This window comes from Aedes aegypti, chromosome 2 (genome assembly GCF_002204515.2).
Source record: "Aedes aegypti strain LVP_AGWG chromosome 2, AaegL5.0 Primary Assembly, whole genome shotgun sequence".
NCBI lineage: Eukaryota > Metazoa > Arthropoda > Insecta > Diptera > Culicidae > Aedes > Aedes aegypti.
The window spans coordinates 242,027,624-242,048,425 of NC_035108.1; the positions used below are offsets into that span (position 1 = coordinate 242,027,624).

At 40.4% G+C, this 20,802-nt stretch overlaps 1 protein-coding gene across 4 annotated transcripts in view; it reads left to right on the forward strand.

Annotated features, from left to right (window-relative positions):
* Positions 1 to 20,018, forward strand: part of LOC5568633 (peroxisomal multifunctional enzyme type 2) — a 48,599-nt gene extending 28,581 nt beyond the window's left edge. For 2 of the 4 annotated variants that reach the window (XM_021844623.1, XM_001652416.2), the window contains exons 5-6: positions 12,782 to 12,967; positions 19,582 to 20,018. In XM_021844623.1, the coding sequence (XP_021700315.1) occupies positions 12,782 to 12,967; positions 19,582 to 19,793 (398 nt within the window). In that variant the 3' untranslated portion in view covers positions 19,794 to 20,018. Of the gene's footprint in view, positions 1 to 12,149; positions 12,702 to 12,781; positions 12,968 to 19,581 lie in introns of those variants that run through there. The other 2 variants (XM_021844625.1, XM_021844624.1) reach the window with 2 other exon arrangements.
* The last annotated feature ends 784 nt before the right edge of the window (positions 20,019 to 20,802 follow it).

The window sequence follows — 20,802 nt, forward strand, 5'->3', positions numbered from 1 at the left end:
CTTTGATTCTCAACGGCCACCACCCGATCACGCGCCCCTGCATATCACCCATCATCCCATAAAAGCTGTTCCCAGCTCGTGTGTGTTGCCACAGCTCTGTTAGATGGTATGGTAACCTCTAAACGTTCGCACCATTGATCCCTTCCAACACACTTCTTGCAACGCTACGACGCCGAATCCGCCGTTCTTCAGCACGTCGGCGAGTATGCGTGTGCTCCCGATGAAGTTGAGAGGTTTACAGTTCCAAATACCGAGCTTCCAATCGCTAGGCCCTTTACGTCGCTGTGATCTTCGCCGATTGTCCCGGTTCGTATTCTCTCGTTGATTATTTGTTGCTTGATTCTTACGGCTGGCTTGCCTGACACCAACCCCCTAGATTTCCAGAGGACCATTCCCCCTGAATGTTATAAGGGCTATAGTGCACAGTTTAGCTTTAAGTGCTTCTCTAGCACTCCGGCGATGATCAGCCGCCCCAGACATGGGGAACAGACGCTGTTGTGAGCCGCTCCTAACATGGAGTACAGACGCTCCAGGTAGAAGCAAACCCCTCCTTCCATGTCAGCATATGACTTAAGTTCCCACCGGGGTTGGTTACACGATCTTCCCTAAGGTTGCTTGTACCCCGGCCAGTATTGCGAGGAGGTAGAGATAGGAGTTGCTGGGCAGGAGGCTGAGGACCGCACAGAGGGGTTTATTTTATTCCTACACGTCGTTGGCGAGTAGTGTGTGGTCTTTCAATACCGTGAACGTACCATATTTGACGCGGGTCCAAACTTGACGCATTTTCTAATTAATTTTATTATAAATTAATTCTAGTTCATTTGTAGCATTCGAAAATTTATTCCTCAATCTTCATTTACATATTATTGTAAGATTTCAATCAAAAAAAGTTTATATTTGATTAATAATTAGCAAAAAATAAAAATTATTTGAAAATTTATCCGACAAGTGCGTCAATTTTTTCATTCCTTAGTGAATGTGCTAAATACTGTTAATCAATTTTCATGAAAATATTGTGCTGTTTTACAGCAACATCGTCAACAACAGTCATTAATATTCTTTTATTCATAAATAGACGCCTAAATTTTTCTATTTTTAATGTTTAAGACATATTTTTGTATGAAAATCTTGTGCGTCAAATTAGGCACACAATGTTCCTAATTATTTGCTATTTTGTTCAGCATGTTTTGTTGAATCGAAAATATGAAAAGAAGTATTTATGGTGCTTGCATTCAAAAAATCCGTCCGCAGAACAACCCAATGCTTTATGTAATCACATGTAAAGGGTCATCCATTGATTACGTCACGTTTTAGGAAGAGGAGGAGGTTCAGGGAAGCGCTACGATTCATACAAAATATTCGCACTTTTCATAAAATAAATGTGGCCAAGGTTGAGAGGGGTTGAAAATTGTACAATTTATCACAGTTTATGGACGCCCCCTAATGTTTCAAGGAAGCTTCAATAAATGCGCCAGGAGGTGAGGTGTAGGTTCAATGGTTTGTTTCGTATAATTTATACAATAGGGGGGTGTCCATGAGATACGTGTCACAAAATCATACCATTTTCTACAAAAGCCCCGCCCATCCTCCCTACGTCACACTTTTTATATGGAGCCTTCCAAAACTTGTATCATTCGTCACATCTTACAGAACATCTCCTTCCCCCTAATAACATGACGTACTTAATGTAAGACCCCATATATGGTTCTCGATCTATTTCGAGGCCCATACTGTCGTTGGTTCTACGCATATTTGTCCCGCGGTCCATAAGGGTGACATAGAACTTGGAACAAGTAGGCGTAGTTCACGTGTTATAAGTTACGAAGATTCTCAAACGGTTATTTTTGGAACCGATTGTTTTCGTTCTAGTTTTTGACCAATTTGGCCTCATTTTAGCAACTACCTTACCCGTTCCAGCGCAACGTAGTTTTCAAACCTTTCCCTTGTCTGATATCGCGACGAAAATACATTAAACTAAACAATAATGCTTAACTATGGATTGAACTCAATCGCCGGTTTTATTTTCTACACTAACTAAGCGCATAGCAAAAGTACTACCGGATTACGTCATTCAAAACTTTTTCCAAAGGTTCTAACTTTTATGTCCATTCTAAAGCGCTTTTTTCAATTAATTGAACTATTGAATACTGAGGAGACTCTTGTATATTTCAAACTTTAGCAATTATTTGTAAGTGCGTCAAATAAGGAACATAGTGCGTCAAATTAGGCACATTGAAGAATTGATGCGTCAATTAAGGAACATAATGTGTTCCACAAAAAGTCAATTAAACATGAAGAAAAAAAGGTTTGACATTTTTTTACTGATTTTTCCTTAATTCTATAATAGTTGAGCTAGCATATGTTCAAATTTCAACAAAATCGGGAAGAGTTCGACGATTTGACAAGTGTTTGAATTTAGAATTTTCTTAGCCGCGTCAAATATGGTACGTTCACGGTACCTAATAAATAATGCGCTCTCGGGCTCTGCATTGCATATACAATAGAAAGCGTTGCGTTTGGATAGGCATCTAATACTTCCGAAAGAGGTGCGCTTTGCGAAAGAGGACCACGTGATTATTGAGTCTCTAATTGAATTTAGGTTATCTTCCGCGTCCATGACGTAACTTTTTTGCAAATATCACATCTATTTGTCCATTTAATCCAACTGCAAATTATACAGTATTGGACAAAACATTTGACACTTTTTCGATTTTCCATACAAAATGATCAACTTTAGTGGGTTTTATCTGAGTCATTTATGGACCGATTTCAACGAAATTTTCACAATTCCTCAGAAATAACTTGAATTTTAACATATATTTTTGAGTTATTTTTCCAATCACGAGTTTAAAAGCAGTGACTAAAGTGAATTTATTGGAATTTTTTTATAATTGACGAAACTAAACATATTGAAGGAATACCTTCATGGTATCTTCAGCAAAGTTGTAGATTTTAAAAAAAAGATGAACAAGTTTGCTGAAAACAATTTTTGTGTAGGGCTCTTAGATTTTAAAATAGATAATTTTCAATTTGTCGGCGAAAATTTCACTTTAGTTAAATTGTTATTACTTTTAAACCCGATTTGGAAAAATTATTCAAAAATATATGTTGAAATTCAAGTTACTTCCGTGATTCACTTTGGCATGGAGGGTTTTTATCAGTCGAACCATCTGAAATTTTGCAATAAGAAGCGCTACAGTACGACGCATAATGTGGCCAAATATGAGCTCGGTAGCTTTCAAAAAAATCCACTGCCGAAGTGAATCAAAAGTGCCAAGAATAGGATCCGGCTCCCTATGTTGTGAAAAAACTGAAGCAATTTGGGGCAGCCGTTTTGAGTAATGAGCAATTATGTTTATGGTACCACGCTGGACAAATAAAGATCTCGAAAAGACTAAAAAAACTTATATTGTAGATTTCAGATTTCTCCAAGAATACTGAACCGATTTATTTGATTTTTTTTCATAAGAGCTCCTTATTACCTGACATTGTATAGCACACATATTTTTGTTGTTGTTGATACATTGACCAAAAACAAAATGACCGACAAAGACATTTTATATGGAGAATGTCGGTCCACCAAAGAACATCGGAATATCTTCAAAACTTGATCTTCAATGATTAATATCGACACGGATTCTTAAACTAGAAGAGGTTTTTTGAGATCTTGTGAAAAAATGGTGCAAAAATATCGAAAAACAAAAAATATCGTGATTTGAATTTTATTTTAGCGGTAAAAAATGAAGCTGCCGGTAGAGGGGTTAACCCTCCAATACCCAACACCGCCTTTAGACGGGGTACACTTTGGAATTTTGTGTATTTTTCGTAGCTCGGAAATCAAAATGATTTTATTTTTGGCTCAAACCTTGACTCATAACACGCATATGAGAAAAGATTTTTATGACTTTTGAAACTTGTCTTTATTTTTGAAAATTGTTTGAAAAATTGTATTCTTATGTAACCTACAAATGCCTTGGGTTTATTTGACGTGTAATATAAAAACCGTTCCTTTTATATTTTTCTACTATCAACCTATCGCAGAAGAAGAGCTTGGTGGTACTAAAATAATTTCAAAACTGTTTTTCCGTTAATTACACAGAAAATAAAAATATTTTCAGAAAAATATTAAAAATTTATTATTTTTAGAAGTACCGATAAAACTTGATTTTTTTTTTTGAAAAAGGATATAAATGTTCAAAAATAAAAATTATAAAAATCAAAAACCAAAATTCATAGATTTGCGAATAAAAATAAATCATTGCCCAAAACGTATTTAGAACGATTTTAGATAACTAAAATGATATTTCAATCGAAAATATTTTCAAATTTAAAATTAAATATTTTTGTTCAAGAATTTTGAACCTGTTTAATAACAACGTTTAAAAATGATTTCTTAGTTATTCAAAATTAATTGTCCGCTTATAATTTATTATTTTTGAACCTGGAATTGATTTGTGGAACAAGGAAGCAACCTGAAAATTTATTTCTGTCAATTAATAAACACCCTGCCAGAGTAAATTTTGCCAGAGTAAAGTTTTTTATCGGTTACGGGAGCGCCTTGCGTTGATTTTCGATCTGTTCTTCACGGAAGACGTTGTTGAACTCACGGCGCACAACTTACTAATAACGCAAACAACCAGTTCCAGTGGTCTTCCTCCCCTTGGCCATGATATAGGAGCGGAACTGGACCACCGGACACGTCCTTGCAAGGTGGACTTCTGGATGTGGTTAAATGTCCGATTGCTTTCCCTGCTCAACATCAGGGCCTTATTAAGAAGTTCCACAGCTGGAAATACTTACCTTTAGTCGTTTTGTAGCTTTAAATTTCATACCGTAACAGAATCTAGCATAAACGCTTTTCTCCAAAAACGAAAAGTGTAAATAAACAAACGTCAAAATGTGCTTCTCTTGAATAAAACGAACGAATCTTATCACGTTCTTCAAGAAGATCAGTTTGTCTTCATCAAGATCGCCTTAAGCCTAATCAGTCCTAGCTGCAAAGCAGGACTACGAGAAAGCCAAGGAACAACTGGGCAAGGTAGAAGGCCAAAAAGACACTAGGTCGTGTCAGACCGAAGTGTTTTCCTTCACAGGCAACGCGAATATATCTGATGATATTATTCGATACGCGATGCGGAAGAGGGAAGCTTCCGGGGATGAATACGTGGCGAAAAGACGTATGGTTGCTAAGGGAAAAGTGACCTACGCGGCCGTCCTCCAAAGCGGAAAAGCTGGCACGAGCCAAGCCCCGCGATCAAGAGGACATGGCAACAAAGGAGAGGCCAACACCAATCCTTAGGCCAAGAAAGCCAAGAAAAAGGAGCCACGGGTTAACCGGAACCAGGCAGTGCATCCACAGGAACCACGGGCGCAAGGCAACAGCAACCCGTGGATACGAGTTGGAAATAAGAAAAAACAGAGGAAACCGAAAACGGAGCCCAAGGAGATCGCTAAACCGAAAACAGCGAAACGTAGGAATTTAGGCGAAGCCCTCGTTATCAAAACGGAGGAAGCAATATACGCCGAGGTTCTGAAGGCGATGCCAAGCACAGAGAAGCTATCGCCATTGGGCGCAGACGTGCGAAGCATAAGGCGAACTAGGATTGGTGAAATGATCCTAGTCTTAAAGAAGGACGCCAAGGAAAAGGGTGCAGTCTATAAGCAACTGGCACAAGAAGTACTTGGTGACGAGGTTGATGTAAGATCCCTTACTGCTGAAGCGACTCTCCAGTGTAAAAATCTGGATGAGGTCACCGATGCAGCGGAGGTCTCGGCTGCCCTCAAAGAGCAGTGTGACATCGACGTAGCCAGTAAGGCCATCCACCTTAGAAAGGGCCCGCAGGGCACCCAGGTGGCGGCGATCAGGCTGCCGGTCGCAGAGGCCAACAAAGCGAAGAACTTGGGCATACTCAAGGTAGGCTGGTCGGTTTGCCGGCTGAGCATACAACAGCCTCCTGAAGTTTGCTTCAAATGTTTCGGGAAGGGCCATAAGTCGTGGAATTGCAATGGTCCCGACAGAAGTAAGATGTGCAGAAAATGCGGCGCTGAAGGCCATAGGGCAAGCGATTGTAAGCAAATCGCTAAGTGCCTAATATGTGTCGACAGAGCAGACAACGGACACTTAACGGGCGGACCCAAATGTCCGGGCCCAAGCGGAGTATCAAAGCAGCCAAAACGGAAGTAACACAGTTAAATTTAAACCACTGTGATGCAGCCCAGCTGCTGCTTTGGCAGTCAGTCTCGGAAACCAAGACTGACGTGGTGTTATTATCGGACCCATACCGCATACCAGCCAACAACGGGAACTGGGTGGCGGATAGGTCTCAACAGCTAGCAGCTATAGGGACGACAGGACGATACCCAATCCAAGAAGTAGTCTCTAGCTCAAATGACGGTTTTGCGATAGCAAAAATCAACGGCGTGTTCTATTGCAGTTGTTACGCGCCCCCAAGGTGGTCGATTGAGGAATTTTCCCACATGGTTGACAGGATGATGGCCGAACTAGCTAATCGGCAGCCAGTAGTGATAGCTGGAGACTTTAATGCATGGGCAGTGGAGTGGGGTAGCCGCTGCACCAATCAAAGAGGCCAGCTATTGTTGGAATCCCTGGCCGCATTAAATGTAGAGCTGGCAAATGTGGGTACAGTGAGTACCTTCCGCAGAAATGGTGCAGAATCGATCATCGACGTGACGTTTTGTAGTCCTAACCTTTTAGGTACCATGAACTGGCGCGTTGATGACGGTTATACTCATAGCGATCATCAATCGATTCGCTATAGTATAATACCAGGCGGGCAGAAGGCAGCGCGATGTAACTCGACCCAAGCCCGAGGATGGAAAACAGCGCGCTTCGACGGCGAAGTATTCACTGAAGCCCTGAGGCGCGAACGAAACACTCTGGACCTAAACGGTGAAGAGCTAGTTGCTATGATATCACGAGCGTGTGATGCTTCCATGCCGAGAAAAGCCCCTCCTAGAGAGAACAGGCCGCCAGTGTATTGGTGGTGTGAATCAATTGCAAATCTTCGAGCAATCTGCCTTCGGGCTAGACGAAGAATGCAACGCGCACGCACAGAAGCACAAAGAGAGGAACGCGGTGCAGCATTCAGAGAGGCAAAGTTGGCTCTCAAAAAGGAAATCAAGAGTCGAAAACGGGCATGCTTTGAAAGTCTATGCGAGAGTGCCAATTCTAGTCCATGGGGTGACGCCTACAGAGTGGTAATGGCTAAGACCAAAGGAGCCATAGCGCCCCAAGAGAAATCGCCCGAGTTGCTGCAATCGATAATCGATGTACTCTTCCCGCACCATCCCATAAGCCCATGGCCCCCAGCGCCGTATGCGGCAGATGAAGGAGAAGAAGTGGCGAGAGTGACGAACGAAGAGCTGGCAGAAGTCGTGAAATCATTCGCGTCAAACAAGGCACCAGGACCCGATGGTATCCCGAATGTTGCCTTAAAAGCGGCAGTGAACACGGATCCGGACATGTTCAAAACCACGATGCAACGCTGCATTGATCAAGCAATCTTCCCGGATGTATGGAAGCGACAGAAATTGGTGCTACTACCAAAGGCGGGGAAACCACCAGGTGACCCGTCGGCGTATAGACCTATCTGTCTACTAGATACGACGGGCAAGTTATTGGAGAGGTTGATTCTCAACAGACTAGTACCGTATACGGAGAGTGCGGACGGCCTGTCCAACAACCAGTTTGGATTCATAAAAGGTAAATCTACTCTGGACGCCATCCAGTCGGTCGTTCAAACAGCTGAGGTGGCAATCGAGCATAAAAGGAGCGGCATCCGTTACTGCGCGGTTGTCACTCTGGATGTGAAGAATGCGTTCAACAGCGCAAGCTGGGAAGCAATAGCACACGCGCTTCACCGCCTCAAGGTACCGGTGCAGTTGTGTAAGCTTCTAGAAAGCTATTTTGATGGTAGGATTCTACTGTATGACACAGAGGAGGGGCAGAAAAGCGTTCGAATTACCGCGGGAGTACCTCAAGGTTCAATCCTGGGCCCGCTGTTATGGAATGCGATGTACGATGACGTACTTAGGCTGCCCCTTCCGACGGGTGTTAAGATTGTTGGCTTCGCCGACGATATCACCCTAGTGGTCTATGGTGAATCGATGGAGGAAGTAGAGTTGACAGCAGCGCACTCTATTTCCCTGGTTGAGGAATGGATGAAGTCTAGGAAACTAGGACTGGCCCGTCACAAGACTGAGGTGGTGGTGGTCAACAACCGCAAGTCCGAGCAACGGGCGCTTATCTCGGTAGGTGATTGCACCATAGAGTCCAAGCGATCCCTTAGGCATCTTGGGGTAATGATCGATGACAAGCTGAGCTTCGCTAGCCACGTTGAATATGCCTGTAAGAGGGCATCTACGGCTATAGCGGCGCTTTCGAGGATGATGTCTAACAGCTCTGCTGTAATTGCCAGCAAACGCAAGCTGCTGGCAAGCGTGGCGCTATCCATACTAAGGTATGGAGGACCAATCTGGTCAAAAGCGCTTAGAACGAACAGAAACCTAAAGCGGTTGGAAAGCACGTACAGGATAATGTGCTTAAGAGTAGCAAGTGCATACCGGACGGTATCTAAAGAGGCCGTGTGCATCATAGCCGGGATGACGCCCATCGGGCTCATCATCAAGGAAGATGTTCAATGCTTCAACCAAAGGGGTACCAGAGGAGTCCGCGACACGTGTAAAGAGGAAACGCTCAGAAGCTGGCAGCAGGAATGGGATAACTCCACTAAGGGTAGATGGACCCATCGACTAATACCAAATGTGTCAGATTGGTATGGTAGAAGCCATGGGGAAGTGAACTTCCACCTGACGCAGTTTCTGTCAGGACATGGTTGCTATAGACAGTATCTGCATAGGTTCGGGCACTCAGAATCTCCTGCGTGCCCCAATTGTGCTGGTGTAGAGGAAACAGCGGAGCATGTCGTGTTCGATTGCCCCCGTTTCATTGTTGTGAGAGGTCGCATGCTCACTACATGCGGAGGGGACACGTCCCCCGACAATATTATAGAGAGAATGTGTGCGGATGCCGAGTGCTGGAATGCAGTAACTACGGCTGTCACTCACATTATGTTAGAATTGCAGCATCTATGGCGCGCCGACCAAGAGTTGGCTGCAGATGATTAGCCCTGCCGAGGCTGGTCCCTTGTAACATTGTTTAAGTCGGCTAGGAGAAGCAGTTTGCCTAGGCTACTTCTGCTACACGTGTTGTGCTATATGCACTGGTCCCTTCCCGAAGAAATACCGTAAGGTGGTTCCGGGGAGATGAGGGTCTGAGTCCAAGGGTCATGTCGATGCACTGTTCACCACTTGAGCAATTCTAACTGAATTGCTCATGCACAGTGCATAGGCTGGTTTTAGCGGGTCGTCGTTGGTGCGTCATCCCCGCATTCCCTGAGTTATCTTCTCAGGGGATCTGTTTGCAGATTTCCCCCTTGTAAAAAACAAAAAAAAAAGCCTAAGAACTCTCAAGCGATATTTGTTACGCTTGCCCGAGTTCAGTAAAATTTATCATGGTTCTATGATGGTGTTGAGTAAAACTACCGCCATGATTGTTATTATAGATGCTTTGGCAAGGGAGCCATGATGGGAGAATCCATGTATGCTGGATTGTTTAACATTTTCGGGCACCAAATTGATGAAATTGTTTTTCCGAAAATGCAATATTGTGCGTTTCAGGTGTTTCATGGATGATATTCACAATGTAATAAGCGTGACAACCGAAAACACGAGTAGGTATCGAAAAAAACCAAAAGTTATCATCACAGATGTTTTAATATGCATTTTGTTTTATTATTGATTGACAATTTTATGAAAAAGTATTTATAAATTCGTTAGCCAAACCAACATGATAAACATACTGTGAGTTTAACTTGTCTTGAGAACTACTTATGGAAGGTTTACTGAAGTGTTGTGGATTGTCATAAGTGATGATTACAAGTTTTAAGAGATACTTGACAGTGCTTGACAGTTGCTCTCCAACGCCGTCTCTAGTTGGGCCACTTTAGTCTTATGAGAGGTTTATCATTGGGTTAGTGTAGGATTGTAAAATTACTGGTTTTATTTCTAGTTTTATAGAATTGGTGTAAGAGAATGCTTCAAGAATACCATAAAATTAACTTTGCTACTTGGGATGTGAATATTCCCAGATATTTCCAACGGATATATGTTAAAAATTTCTGGGCAAAGTTTTCGAGAAGACTCTTAATCGCAGCCCCGCGCGTGAATGATTGAGCTTTAAACATACTAGGGAAGGTGTACCAGTTATGGATATCACTTTTTGTTTCTGTTCCCCGCATCATATCAATTCGTAAATTGGCTGGTACAAGTAAATTAACAGTTATTTGAACAAAAATAGAGCGACTGCTTCAATCATTTTCAATAGAGCTTCAATCGTTTTCAATGAATCGACTTGTGGAAATGAAAAAGACGTGGCAATTTTATCCAGGATCGAAACTGTTTCTCTTTCGCGTGTTGTTGTTGTTGTTGTTTGAGAGGGACTTTAACCCGAAGGTCATTCGTCCCTTCTTTCGCGTGTTAATGTTATTCAGTGGAAATTAATGAAATAGGGATAGCGGAAGCGGGGTTTGTAGGCTTGGCTACAGTGCAGTATTTCGCCGGGAATAGTAGTATTAATGGTTTTGGTATTCCTGTTTAAGATTGGATAAAGGTTAACTTCCAAGCCTTGTTCCTGAAAGCAATTTGGATGCGATTATCAAAGAAAAAACAATCTACGAAGTATACCGTAACTACGATAGCGCTAACGCTAACGTTAAAGTTTTGGAGAAGATTATTGGCAGAACTTAGAAAGCGACTTTGGGGAGAATTGTTTGGCCGAAATATTTTAATAACCTTGAACCTGCCTTCTGAAAAAACATCTTCAAAACTTCTCCGGTAGATAAACCATAGACGGTTAGGAATATCAACAACAAAAAATATCAAAGAGTGTCAGAAACTCGTTCAGAACTTCAAAAGCGAGTACTAATTCTGCTAAACATGGTTTTTTAAGTTCTATAACAGAAATAAAGAATTATTTCTTTCGGGTTTTCGGTGATGTGCCTTCATTTCAATCATCTCGATGCAGCACTTAAACTTATCCACACAGTTATAAATGAATACCCCGAGCAGAATTAGTCACTGCTATGTGATGATTGAAATCTTAACTTTTTTCGATACAAATCGTTTATTGAACAGAATTCCATAAATCATTTATAATTACAAAACTACCTTGCGTTTCATCTTGTTTTCCAATTTATAATATCTACACTAAATTTCACTAAGTCTTCACCAAAAATAAAAACTTTAGCGAAGTTTGCAATGACAAACGTGGCCACCTAAGAATTTCACAGATTTTCGGTGTAAATTTAGGTATATGGTAAACGATTGATCTTCACCGAATTTTATGGTAATTTTTCATGGACTTAGTTTTCACCGAATTTTCCGTGAATTTTTAACGAATGTTGTGGACTATTTCACAGATTTATGTGTTTCGTTCTAAGTGTGTTGACACTGTTTTTTACATAACGTTGATCAACTATTTTTATACAAAAAAAAAACACGTTTCTATAATGAATGCTTGAACATTGGTGGACGATAATAATTAATCAAAAGTGATATCACTATAGTAACTATCTTCTTACGTCAAATCCACCTGTACACAAATTTCAGCAACGAATTTGCAACTCAAAATTTCCGTCACTCTAATGTACACATTAAATAAGATTCAGGTATTTGTAAACTACAAAATAATTCAATTTTTCAAAAAATACAAGATTGTTTCAAAAATCATAAAACTGCTATGTTTGTTGTGGTTCTACATATAAGCCAAAAATAAAATCATTTCGATTCCCGAGCTACAGAAAATATAAAACATACCAAAGCGTACTCGGTCTAAAGAGGGTTAATATATACTACTTTATTGAACTTCGCCATCATATTCGACTCCACATAAAAGTGTTCATAGAACAGCATATGTCTCTCAAGTCGAATCGCAAACTACAAATGAAACAACGCGCATGCTTTCCAATCCATACCCAGCAGGTATGGTATATGCATTTCGTTGATACGCCTTATACATTTAAGGGAGAGACACATTCGCCCATCGATGTTTGTGTGTTCGAGCAGCACTCGGTTCATATTTGTGAAGCCGGTCGGTCATATCTTCTGCCACACATGTCTCATTTTTCGATTCCGATTGACAGTAGTGAGTAGTTAGCTAGCGGTCATTGAAGAGCCATAGTCGATTTTAGCACATTTGCGTGAGTTTAATCGCATCTGAACATCTTGTGTTTCCAGTGACCTATCAGTAATTGTTCTGAGTAAGTGTATTCATTCGAACTGCAATCTTATCGTCTCACTTGGCATAATTTTACAACCCATCGGTCGCGAGATATATTCTGCACCACCCAAAGGCTAATCCTATCGATTTTTGATAAGACTGTGGAAAGCAATTGTTAATCGCACCTTCGAGTGGGTAGCGTGATTAGGCATTTATTCGAACGAAAATTGGCATAATTCCCTCAAGAGTTCGACTTTTGGACTCCACTTCCTATCGTTGTTAGCTGACCTGCCCGTGTCAGCGCTTGTGTTGAATTGAAAATTTACAACCAGGGTCGAGTCTCAGACAGTTTTTGCAGCTCGTCGTGTCAAACGCACCAGCAGTCTCCGTCCATCCCAATATAGTAATTACATTTAACAATCGATTGAGTGATTTTTTTACTGAATGTTCATTTTTTTACTGTAACTCATTGCTCTACCCCAGGTGCTTACGTTGATTTGAAGAAGATCGTCCTGAAACCAAACATGACCGCTGGAAAGAGTCTACAGAGTGATGCCGTGTTCGCCGGTATCAAGGACCGTGTGTCGGAGAACGAGGCAAAGGCCAAGGCTATCAATGCGGTGTTCCTGTACAAAATCACCGACGGTGGCAAGGTGTCCAAGGAGTGGGGTAAGTACCGGAGAGACGAAGTCGTTTGTGCAAATAATGGCCAGTCGACGATACGCGAATTATCATATCTGTTCTACGCACTAGGGTAGGTTAAACTTTTGGGATGACGTCGTCAGCAGTTGCTGGGTTGGTTCAGATGAACAACATTTAAATGTTTCCATGTTCAGTGATGAGAGGGAACGCTAAGCATAGGAAAGTTTATTAAGGTACCGTGGGGCAAGTGGGTAATGGATTTCGCATGGTTGGGACTCTTCAAAGCCTAGAGACTTTAAAATAAAACAAATGAGGTCGTGAATATTTTTTAGCTTGACTCCCACCAAATATAAGCAGTATGCTGAAATTTATTTTTATGTAAAATTGAAGAAAAAAGTACAGAAAAAGTTTTTGAAAAACGTCTTTTTACTTTTCACTTGCCCCACAAGTGGGGTAAGTGAAAAGTTTATCGTTTTGAACAATAAATTCAAAAACTAACAGTTATATTCACGATTTTCATTACCTTTAACATTTGTTAAGGCGTCTCAATGAACAATAACATTAGTAACATGTAAATAAAGAAAATTTTATTCATGTTACTTGAATTTTCTTCTGTTTAGTTATGTTTGTTGAAATGATTCGACAACATTATTACTGCAACATTTCCAATGTTAGTTCTTACATCATGGGACAACAATTGCATTAAGAAAAGAATTGCATTGTTAAGAAAATCGGATAGTAACTCTTCGGTAGAAATCAAACGGAATCCTTCAATAAAGTATTTAGAAACTTTTTTATGTGGATACACCTATAACCCATTTTTTTATGTTTTGAACTAGCTTTATATCGGAACTTTTCAATCAACGTCTTCCTTTTAATCGTCTGTCCGAAGTAAACATATTAATATCGTAATATTTGGCAACTCTTTTTTTTTAAAGAAGTTCCATGATTTGGCCATGATAATAGCTTTTAACGCTTTGAGTATAGTGTTTCTTAAATTATCAGCACGTTCTGTTGTTCTATGATAATTGCGAACCTTGTATACTTATAGCTACCTAAAGAGAAAACACAAAATCAATCTCTAATGAGAAACTTTTCACTTGCCCCACGTGATTAGAAAATTGAAGGTGTTTTTGTTTAGTTATTTTTAGGTATACGTCGAATTATTTCTAAAACTTTTTTCATTGCAGTGTAAAACTGTCAGAGGGGACAGCTTAGAAGTGGTACAGAAAATTATTTTTCCACTTAAAATGTTAAAATAAGATTGCACGCGCCAACTTGTTACGGAGTTATAGTTGACAGGTTAACAATATTTCGCTCTATTATGCAAGAATGGCTGAAAAATCTCAGAAACCTCTTACCTATAGTAATGTTCTCAATGGCCTCAAAGGTTTACGCATGGGTTTAAAACGTTAATTCACATATTCAGTAAAATATACCAATTATTTTCACTTACCCCACTTACCCACTTGCCCCGCGGTACCTTATTTGGAAATTAAAATATCCGGAAAATGGTAACATTATTCAAATTTGTCTCCGTAAATGTTGCTTAGAATAAATCATATGTATAAAACAATTGAAAAGTCGTACATAATAGATAATGAGATTGAATCAGAATACTGAATCTCAATCAAGTCCAAAATTAAAAATATTCCCGTTGAAATCAAGACTGTATAATTCATCGAGAGTTGAATAACAACAGCAAAGATTATTTTAACATTTTTTTTTCAATTTTGCTGCAGATATTTAATAAACTTGAACAACAGTCGTAATTGGAGCAATCAGCAAATCAATGACCTATTTTATTTTCTTGTGTAATTTCCTGCCTCTTTTGCTAGAAAAAAATATCATATCGCAACTGGATTAAACATGAATACTCAATATGATTTGATTTGAATAGCCCTAGCAGAATAGCGGAAATCTTGCGAAAACAATAGCTAAATTACCTTGGCAATCTATCTACCTGGACTAGTAATTTGGGGATCAGGGAAATATAATTGTACATATTTAAATTCTGTAGATTTGGGCTTAACTTAGAGAAAATTCTTAACTCTTAGTAAAAACTGCATTTTATTATGAATTCTGTAAATTTGGGTCAACATTATTGCAAATTTTTAGCCCTTAGTAAAAATTGCTATATTTAAACAAATCATGAAAAAATTGATACAAAATTATAAAAATCTGGGAAAAATAGAAAAGAGTACAGTAGTTTCGCTGTTTCGCTACGTACCAGTTACCATTTACAGAAAAGGGAAGCGAGTTACAACTTATGCCTTTCTCGACGACCGATCGATCGTCGGCAACGTTGATGGAGCACAGTCTGCTGAGAGAACTGGAATCAAAGGAGATTCTTATCCACCGTGTCTTGACTGGACAGGCGGTCAGCGAAGGGACCGCGGTTGTGCTAGCCCTGAAGATTTCCGGTACGACTGAAGGCAGTGAAGTTTTCGTGTTGCATACAGTCCGCGATCTTTCATTTTCAAAGCAGTCGTTATCAGTCTCGCTGATGGCAACCAAATACAGCTACCTGGTGGGATTGCCAAATGCAGTCTTACGACAGTGTTTCTCCGCGAGATAGGATGAACAACTGTCGTCTGGGACGCGCCTTAAGAAGATGAGATGGCAGCTGTAGCCTATTTCAGATTCAAAGAAGGAGAGAAGGTGGAATGCGCTCTTATCGGATCAAAAACGCGGGTAGCCCCTCTCAAGTTCCTTTTAATCCCTCGACTTGAAATTCAGGCCGCCGATTGCATCGTTAAGGTTCCGTGGACCAGACTTCCTTTGGCAGTCCGAAAATGAATGGCCTGGCAACAAAAAATATCAAGGTGAAACTATGGAAGAAATCCGCCCCAGCATTCTACATCATACAGTTGTAGAATCGTCGGTGAGTTTCGAGCGGTTTGGGAAATGGAGGCGTCTGCTGAGATCGGTAGGATATGTTCATCGATTTATCGCTAATCTTTGGAAGCGTGTCAGTAAGGAAACAGTAGTTCGGGGCCCTCCCACGCAATAGGAGCTAAAGCTGGCGGTGATTACTATTCAGCAAACAGCGATGAGTCAGCTGAGATTTGAAGTACAAAATTCTTCGTCTTCGCTCAGAGTTCGACCGCGTCCGTAGAAATTGTCAGCGCTGCAAAATCCGCCAAGCAAATCCGCAGCCTCCAGCCATGGTAAGTCTTCCGCCAGCCCGATTAGCGGCGTATCAGCGACCGTTCTCCTATACCGGAATCGATTACTTCGGACCGATGTCAGTGCTAGTTGGCATACTTATCGAAAAAAGATGGGGAGTGCTGCTGACCTGCATGACAACCAGAAGTGTTCATATCGAGATAGCGCATTCACTGACGACAGACTCTTGCATTCTTGCACTGCGTAACTTCATTGCAAGAAGAGGCAGCCCGGTGCAGCTCATAAGTGACCGAGGAACTAATTTCATCGGAGCCTCAAGAGAGTTGCGCGAAGCTCTGCAGCACGTAGATGAGGAGAAACTTATGGTTGAATTTGTCAGTCCTAATACGGAGTGGACGTTCAAACCTCCAGCCGATCCGCATTCTGGAGGGTACTGGGAGCGTCTGATACGGTCCGTCAAAATGACTTTAAACTATTTCGACCCTCCTCGTTTGCCATCTGATGAAATTTTGCGTTCCATGTTAATGAAAATCGAAATGATTTTAAATTCAAGACCGCTCACCGACATACCGCTAGATAATGACAGCGCCAACTCACTTGCTGTTAGGGTCTGCTAATGGGAGTAATCCCCCGATCGTTTTCAATGACAGACCAGTTGTACTGAAGAGATCGTGGACGATGGCCCAGATGTACGCCGACATCTTTTGGAAGAGATGGTTGTCGGAATATCTGTCTACTCTGACGCGTAGAACCAAATGGTTCCAACCCGTTGAACCTATCCAAGAGGGTGACTTGGTGTTGATAGTGGACAGCAACCTCCCACGGAACTGCTGGCCACGAGGACCTGTGATCGAGGCAGTCAGAGCAAAAAAAGGACTGGTACGACGCGTTACAGTACAGACAGCTAGCGGACTTCCCGAAAGGTGGGCGACAAAGGTTGCAGTGTTGGACGTCGGTGCAAAAGAGGTAAGCCTCTTGAACAGCAGTGACGTACCGAGGGGGAATGTCGCAACCCTACGAGATGCGACGTACCTTGCATCTACATAAACCTTGCATTCGGACAACAACTAGTTCCGACTCTGGCATATGAGTTGTCAGCTACCTATCAGTCAGCGGGTGAAAAAAAAATGATCACGTGGTTTATGGATAACCCCTTATAAGAGTCCATTCTCGCGTTCAGTATTATAAGGGCGTAGCTGCAGTGATCGATTTCTTTTCTTCGATTTTCTATTTAGATAATTACTTGGCCGCACTAGGTATGTGTGTGTTCCAAGAACCGCTCATGCAAAAAAAAACACATTTTTTTTTTTAAAGTCGATTTCAATTTACAGCTTTCTTTATTGCTGTAGTAGGTATGGTTTGACCGTTTGACCATAGAAAATATCAGGATGAATAACGAAATTCCAAATAATGCTTATTTAGTATGTTCCAGAGCATGGGTTCTGCCTCAGTTTTAACGTAGATTCAGAATATGTGAAAAATTAGGGTAAGTTACCGTGGGGCAAGTGGGTAAATGGGGTAAGTGAAAATAATTGGTATATTTTACTGAATATGTGAATTAACGTTTCAAATTCATGCGTAAACCTTTGAGGCCACTCAGAACATTACGATAGGTAAGAGATTCCTGAGATTTTTCAGCCATTATTGCATAATAGAGCGAAATATTGTTAACCTGTCAACTATTATTCCGTAACATGTTGGCGGGTGCAATCTTGTTTTAATATTTTCAGTGGAAAAAAGTTGCGGAAAACAATTTTCTGTACCACTTCTAAGTTGGCCCCTCTGACAGTTTCTAACTGCAATAAAAAAAGTTTTAGAATTAATTCGACGTAGACCTAAAAAATAACTAAATTGAAATACCACAAATTTTCTTATCGCGTGGGGAAAGTGAAAAGTTTCTCATTAGAGATTGAATTTGTGTTTTATCGTTAGGTAGCTATATGTAAACATGGTTCGCAATTATCATAGAAGAACAGAACGTGCTGATAATCCAAGAAACACTATACTCAAAGTGTTAAAAGCTATTAGAAATCATGGAATTTCTCTAAAAGAGGTTTCGAAACATTACGATATTAATATGTCTACTTCGGACAGCCGATTAAAAGGAAGACGTTGATTGAAAAGTTCAAATTTAAGAGAACGCACGGAAATCTCGAGGAATGTCTGTGTAGAGCTAGTTTAAAATATAAAAATGGGGTATAGGTCTTTCCACATAACAAAAGATTCTAAATACTTTATTAAAGGATTCCATTTGATTTCTCTCGAAAAGTTATCCAACTTTCTTAAAAACAAATAACTAGCGGTGGAAATTCTACAGAGCAGACATGTAATTGCTGTACCATAATGTAAGAATTAACATTGGAAATGTTGCAGCTATAATGTTGTCGAATCATTTCAGCAAACATAACTGAACAGAAGAAAATTCAAGTGACAAGAATAAAATGTTCTTTGTTAGCATGTCATTGTTCATTGAGACGCCTTAATAAATGTTGAAGTTAATATAAATTGTAAATATAACTGTTAGATTTTGAATTTATAGTTCAAAACGATAAACTTTCCACATGCCCCACTTGTGGGGCAAGTGAAAAGCAAGGATACATTTTTCAAAAACTTTTTCTGTATTTTTTCTTCAATTTTACAGAAAAATCAATTTCAGCTTACTGCTTGTATTTGGTGAGAGTCAAGCAAAAAAGTATACACGATCTCATTTGTTTCAATTTAAAGTCTCTAGAATTTGAAGAATCTCAACTATGCGAATTCCATTACCCACTTGCCCCACGGTACCTCATCCAATTTTTCACATATTCTGAATCTACGTTAAAACTGACCAAACAAACAAACAAACAAACCAATTTTATAATAAACATTGATTTACCAAGGGAAAATACAATCATTTTTACTGTTCAAGCACAAATTCGATGTGGAAATTTCAAATAATATCAATATTTCTAGACGTGTGATGTACCTGTGAATAGTGATATTTTAAAGGTTGCAATTTCTTGAATTTGTTTTTGTATTTCATTAAGGTGAAACTCCAAAATCCAAATATGACTGACTTCTGCCGTCATAAGATTGATGATGATAGATGATACATTCCAATTTTTTTTTGGGTGGAATAAAATAACCTCATCAATAATTTAAAATTGAGCTGCATTTTTCATTTAATAAAAACGAATCCTTATACCTATTTGATATCCAAATGCAGCTGAATGCAAAACATCAAACAAATTCCTTTAGGCATCTGCTTATTACCATTTCTAAAAATCGATTGACTGGGTCATTAGCAAAGGGGCCGTCCATTAATTACGTAAGGGTTTATGGGTGGAGGGGGTATTTGAGATTTCTTATGCGCCATACCATTTATTTTTTATTTTCATACAAAAAGTCTTACCATGGGGGGAGGGGGGGTTGAAAAATCCCAAACATTGTCTTACGTAATAAATGGACCGCCCCAAACATCAAAGTCTGCGTATTTGTCTTATACCACATAATCACCTTATCATTTTTTTCAGTGCTGGACTTGAAGAACGCCAAAGTATATGAAGGCCCGGTGCAGGGCAAGGCCGACACCACGATGACCATCTCCGACAGCGACATGGTGGATCTGGCGCTGGGCAAACTGCAACCCCAGGCAGCTTTCATGAAGGGCAAACTGAAGATCACCGGAAACATTATGCTGGCTCAGAAGTTGGCACCGCTGCTGAAGACGGAAGCCAAGCTGTAACAAGCGTTGTCCATCGGTGTTGTGCTGGGTAACACTAGCAACATTCTTTATGTTATCTAAATGGTGATATGACTGGTTTATTTCACACTTTCTACAAAGTCTAGCATTAAGCTATAAAATAGTATTTTAGACTTCAACAAAAACACAATTATGGATGAAGATTATTTTTCTGTAAAACTGAATGGAAAAGGGGCAATAGTAAAACAACTTAAAAAATGAGGTGAATATTCGCTTTTTGGAATTATTCTGAAAGAAATTATCAAATTTTATCACATATTTTAAGACGTATCCGATATCATTTCTGATACCCTTAAAAGGTTTTCTACGAAATTGCAAAAAATGTTGTACGTAACTCGTTGTATAACTCGATTTTTACAGCACTCGTCGTAATTATCCTACTCGGTAAGCCTCGTAGGCTAAATTTACGACTCGTGCTGCATTCTGCAACTTGTTCCGTATACTACTATTTACCAACTTTCAACCATAGCCGGCGTTGTAGTAGGGTATGGCTTGCTCATTCCCCAATCAATAGAAAAATGACAATAAACAGTTTGAAATTTAAAAGAAAAGTTGCCCATTTTGTTGGAAATAAACGACTACTAAACAATGCTATTCCTCCATACCGCAGGGAAAGGTCCGGCAGGTACTCAGGTGGCCTTAGTACACCTACCTGTGGCGGACGCAAATAAGTCCGCTAAGGTAGGCAAGCTCAAGGTTGGTTGATCAGTATGCTCACTGAACATACATGAGCAACCGGTGATCTGCTTTAGGTGTAGGGAACCAGGACACAAGTCCTGGGGCTGTAAAGGCCCTGATAGGACCAAGTTGTGTAGGCGTTGTGGTGAGGAAGGCTGCAAGAACCCTGCAGGCAGCGCGTAGAGGAAGCGGCTAGGTCACGGCCAAGCCCTCGTAAATGGAAGACATCGTACTTCAATGACGAAGTACTTAGGGAGGCGCTCCGTCGTGAGCGTAACCTACTCGGCCTAAGCGGGGACGAACTGGTAGCGGT